We start from the raw sequence: 5,626 nt of genomic DNA, 5'->3' as shown, positions 1-5,626 counted from the left end.
AGTCTGCTACACCGTAGGAGTGACTCCAGGCTTTCCAGTGAGGCTGGACTGAGCAGGACTGGTCAGGTGCAAAGACAGAGTATGCCAGAATTGATTTTTCTTTTAACAGAGCATGCTTCTGTCATGTTTAATATGAGCTTTATACCCTGACATTAGTATTAGATGTTTAAAAATAAAATATCCTTTTAACTGTGTTCAAAACTTTCCTCTTCCCTCTGTTGCGTCAGAGCAACTGTTGTGCACTGCTTTTTTTTTTTATTTCTGGGACTGTCTGTGACTGCCACCAGACATCCTTCTATTTACAGTCATGGCAAGGAAATTGGGAACTGCATCTTCTGGGACAGGATTATCTTCTCTTTCATGTCAGGTTTGTCTTTTACTGTGACACAGAGAAAGAAATGTTTGTACAGCTAATAAAACATTTATCTAGTGATAAACAGAAATGCCATGGCCTGGTTGAATGAGCTGCTGATGTAGAGCTAATTGAGGACAGGTTTACTAGCAATGGTGATACAGAAAGAGTGACAAATGGGGACTATCCCTCCCTCCCCACACCCACAGTAATGACCACAGCCCCTCTGTAATCAGAAGTGGGGAAGCCTCCACAGAAAGAACAGCAAGTTTTAGATAAGAATTTTGGAGCAAGCAAAGGTTGGCATCTTTGTCGGCCTCTAGGAAAGGACTGTATTGTGAAACGTTTAGTCAAAGGCTTATAGGACTTGCCAAGGCTCTTGACTGTACAGCAGTCTAGTTAGAGTTCCTTCTTCAGTTCAGTGATCAAAGTGATGAAATAATGCCTAAGCTCAGGACCATGCAATCCTTCTTTTATGAAAATAACAATACACAATACACGCATTTTTGTCACTGAGGAATATGAAGAATTAAATGGAAGAGATAGAAATCTGTCAGTGCAATGAACAGTTTTGAACAGTGTAAGCTATAAGCCTGTCTGTCCCACAGGGATTAGCTTTTCATTGTGCTTTTTAGCATGTTGAATTCACAAAACCCACTAACTTACAACGTAGAAAATATGTGAAAAACAAAGATTGAAACCCACGCATTTGCTAAAACTGCCTTTTATTTTGAGCTTATTGTTTTAATCTTAAAAAGACATTTTTGGTGGTACACAGCCTCAGAACCAGCACCTTTGCATTTACAAGCTACAGAGAATTCCTGTCAATTTATGTTTCCGTATTTTTTTCTTTTAAATCACACAGAAAATCTTTGTTCCTGTTTTCTACGAAAGGCTTAACAGCACTTTGCTGCAACAAGATTGCATGTTATGAGGATTCCATTCACAAAATAGATTTACAACACATTAAATATTGATCAAGTAATTTCATCTTAAATAAAAACTATAATGAAAATGCCTATATAAATAGACAGTGCAGCTTTTGTGATGTGCTACCCTTTCTTGTTTTTTATTCACTTACACTCCAGTTCACAAGAGCATCATTAGTGCAAATTAATGAGATTTTACTGCACAGTTATCTTGTTACAAGCTCTTAGATATATTTCAACTGACTGAGGCCAGTGTTACAAGTTAATTTTCAGCCTCTGGTTTGGTGTGAGATTTTTCAAGCTCTTCTGCAGGGTTAGATTTCTTCTGGCTTGAGATAGCAGGCAGGACACGGTTTGTTTTCAGAGGCTCTCCTGATAGACCAGGCAAGTGAGAATAGAGCAAATGACTCTGAGAATGTCCCCTTTTCTGGGATCTGGAGGTTGGGGCTGGTGGGAGAATAACTGCACCAGTCCTTAGGGAATTTAAAGGCAGGGTCTTAAACTTCTTAGCAAAAAAAAAAAAAAAAAAAAAAAGAGAAAGAGTGCACAGAAAGTGAAAAGCATGACATTTTGACGAGTTTGCTACTTCCCTTGAACTGTTGTTTGTCTTGTGTTGTGTGTCCTCAAACATGCATTTGAAAAATGTGATCAAAATACAAGTAAAAAATCACCAAGGCCTGGCAGGGCTAATCTTCAACTGAAGAAAACAGCTCCACTGTTAATCAATTTACTTACTGTCTGGTGATCAATAAGACTCGATAAGTTCAAAGGTTTACTTTTGATAAGCAGAGAGACGATAGTTTATCTGAAGGAGACTTGGTCTGTTTGGATAGATTTCCACAAGACTTTTTTTCATCAAAAACCACAGGATGACTGGAAGGAGAATGTTCCATGAAATATGCTATTTTTAACAGAAATTTTGTGTGAAGATGCTCTATTTACCAGGGTAAATTCTGATCAAAATCTTAGGAAGATGAAATGGAAGAATGTGGGACACAGTGTTTAGGCTGGTCAAAGCACAGTCAGTCATGAAGACACGTCCACATGTGCTCTGCAAGTCACAGGCCACCAAAGTAGCCCATTACCCTGTAGCACATGGAGATCTGCACTGAAACACAAGAGCCACAGCTGTTATATATCTTGTGTGTGTCAGCAGACTTGTAAGGAACCGTGGAATTAGATCAGTCTTCATCTCCACCTCACACTTAGCAGTGTAGCATTGTTTCTGCTTTAAAGTTAATATTGTTCTAGATCTTCTCTAAATTGAAATCCTCAAGCTTCTTCATTCAGGCAACACGTTAACTAATTTCCTATTTTTTTTTTTTTAAAGGAGAATGCAAAACCTTAGTTGTAGACCTATTTTTCTCTGCCTTGGAATTTATTGGGAATTACATTAGTTTCTTTTAAATCTCCATTTTATTCACAAGCTCTTTGTGTGCAAACAGTTTGGGTTTTTCAGTCTAACCATATGAAGAGTTCTCTACTGGAGTTGACACCATCTCTATTTTGGCTAGAGAATCTTCCCTGAGATTTTTCACATAAATTTTTCCTTGGTTGCATTCTCCTTCCATCTGTGATTTCCTTCCATCTGCATCTGTTGTGATGAATATATGAGAGGCTATTAACATTTTTCTCTGAAATGTTCTACTTTGAGTTTCATCTCACTCGTCATGGCAGCCTCCAGAAGGTCATTTGGATTCTCTATTTTGCTGGCTTCGTCCTTTGAAACTAACCACAAAAGCTTCTGCGTGGTCAGGTATTAAGAATGATCCTCTGAGCCAACCTCTTGTTCTCAAATTCGTATCATGCTTGTGTCCTGATTCTTTACATTCAGGAAGAAACCTGATATTAAAGTGCTCAGCTCAAAACGTGACCATCTCAGCCTGTCATTATGATTCCATTTCCTAGTCAACTCGAATGAAAACCTGAGTGTTCATGTTTGCATTTTTCCTGGCAGCCCTTTTGATTATTCCATTTTCATAATCTCTGATAGAAATTTTCCTGGTGCATGTTCAGGGAAATTCTACAGAAAAGAGGAATGGAGAAGAGTATTCTCTCTTAACCCAATGAAAATCCCATTTAATTCTAGAGAAACATCTGAAGTCAGTCTAGATTTTGATCATTTTAATAGAAGATAAACTGATAAATGAACTAATTTTTATTTAAAATAACAGACTATGTAATCAACTGGTATGAGCTGAGTAACTATTGCAGTCAATGCAGCTGTGATAAGCTGGACATTATAAGTCAATTTTGATCTTAAAAAAATCCCCAAACCAAACTAAACATTAAGCACACTTGAGGAACTGATAGAATGGTAGAAAACTTGTAGAATAGTGGATGGAGTTTCTTGAGGGCTGTAGAATAAAAAAACAGGAAAAGAAGACTTAAGGAATTTCAAGTCAGTTAACCTAACCTAAAAAATCCTAAATACCTAAAATCCTGCCCACAGTTCATGTTTCTCAGAAGTGAATCTTTAAACCTATGAAGTCTGCCTTCTCGCTGCTCATCAAGCAACATTAAAAAGAATAACTGGGATGCTGGTGGAGTGGGTGCAGGAGAAATTATGTAGTTTTAGTAAGGAAGGATTATTAACTCTTTCACAAATTTTCATTAAATGTAAGATAGATTCATTCTTATGATGTGGACACACACCTGATGAATAAAATGTACTCAGTGTGTAATTTCCTGGAGAACAGGTTTACAATGCAAAATGACCTTGATAAATTGGAGAAACAGTAAGAAATTCAGATCATGAAACTCAGCAAAGGCAAATGCAAATCACTGCACTTACGGAAAACAAACAGTCCAAGAAATCACAAACCACCAAAAGTACAAATCTAAGATGGGGAATAACTGACTAAGCGGGTGACAGTCCTGCAAGTAAATGGGGATTCAGACTGTGCCTATTTGTTTTCTGGCACATGATGGAATGCTTTGAGTACACTGAAGTTTTGGTGTGTAAACTAAATTCATATTGAGAGGCTCGTTTCACTCTTTGGAACATAAGCATATGTCTGTGCAGTCAAAGTTTACACCTGTGTAAACTATCTCCAGAATACTTTACATACTAGATAAGCCCTTAATGATGGGTTTAGGTAGGGCAAAAACAGTGTAAACTTCACCTCAATGACTGGGTAGCCATCACAAACCGATGCTCATTCAAAGAAGAGAAAAACAGCATCGAAGTATCAATGCTTTCCACCTGGTTCTACATGATGTACTCAGTTTAGGATTTTTGATAAGGATTTCAGGACTGATACATGGATGGCTTTGAAATAATACATATAGTGACTGGTATTAGTATATATTTTGAAACACATGAGCGTGGAGCCAGAACTGGGCTCTGTGAGAGACAGAACCCTTAAGGCTGGCTCCCATACATCCAGAAGCTATATACCGCAAAAGCACCAGTAATTATTCACATTCAGATGGCAACATCAGCTATTGAAGAGCTAGTGATACAATAACAGGTACTAATTCAGTGAGCGTTTTCCACTCAGTACTGACTCTTGAGTGGCTGATATTACAGGGGCAAGAATAAGGCTGTCAGGGAGGTATTGCCGAAAGGAGTATGTACTCCAGAAGAAGGGATGGCACTTAGGCTCTATTTCTTTGGCAAGCAGTGGACCATATTAGCCCTCTGCAGAGAGGAGGGTGCTTTGTGGATTCATTTGGTGTTAACTTGGGAAAGAAGAATTCATCATCAAAATATGATGAATAACAGCAAAACCAACCACTGATCCTCAGAAAATGCTGTTAAATGACCTGCAGAAGTGGATCTTCTTTTTTTCTGTTGTTCAACAAGTAATAATGTCACCATGGTTTCAGACCTTCTAAGCCACATAAAGAAGTGAGAGCAACAGAGAGTTCTCTAGAAGTCCCATATTTGTTTGGAAAATTATTCTGGCATTGTGTGAGCTGTGTGTGATAGTTGTAAGCCTGTTTTCCAGGGGTCCTTGGAAGAGTTGTGCGGTGAGATAGAAAGGGTGTGCTGGGAGTGGGGAAGCAGCACGCAGAATAGTAGAGCTGCCAGGCTGTGCTGAGGCTACTCAGGAAGACATGTGAGGGACCTCTTTGGCCCTGGCAATATCTGGAGGGTGGGACTTTATAAACTATGGCTTTAAGTCACTCAAGTACATTTTTCCTAGGCTACTGTTTCATTCCTATTATTCTCTTTCTAACTTGTATTTTTAAAAGTTTTTGCTTAGAGATTAAAGCATCTCTTCCTTTTTTTCATTGCCCTTCCTTTTTTGGGAGGTTTCATCTTTCTGTTAATCTCTGAGTAGTTTCAGTTCTCTTTCTAATTTATGCTTATTTTATTGTTCCAGGTCTTGAATTGCTT

General features: G+C 38.3%; 1 protein-coding gene across 1 annotated transcript in view; it reads right to left on the bottom strand.

Moving 5' to 3' along the window:
- Positions 1 to 1,059: 1,059 nt before the first annotated feature.
- Positions 1,060 to 5,626, bottom strand: part of ANKRD55 (ankyrin repeat domain 55) — a 51,728-nt gene continuing 47,161 nt past the window's right edge. Inside the window, exons 12-13 of the mRNA XM_026865958.1 lie at positions 2,804 to 2,815; positions 1,060 to 1,793 (exon numbers count right to left, since the gene is read on the bottom strand). Coding sequence (XP_026721759.1) covers positions 1,544 to 1,793; positions 2,804 to 2,815 — 262 coding nt within the window. The 3' untranslated portion in view covers positions 1,060 to 1,543. The remainder of the gene's footprint in view (positions 1,794 to 2,803; positions 2,816 to 5,626) is intronic.

The sequence above is a fragment of the Athene cunicularia genome (genome assembly GCF_003259725.1).
Source record: "Athene cunicularia isolate RWA chromosome Z unlocalized genomic scaffold, athCun1 chrZ_part1, whole genome shotgun sequence".
NCBI classification, from domain to species: Eukaryota; Metazoa; Chordata; class Aves; order Strigiformes; family Strigidae; genus Athene; species Athene cunicularia.
Note: the sequence above shows the minus strand (reverse complement) of the source record. Positions and strands in the feature narration are given on the sequence as shown.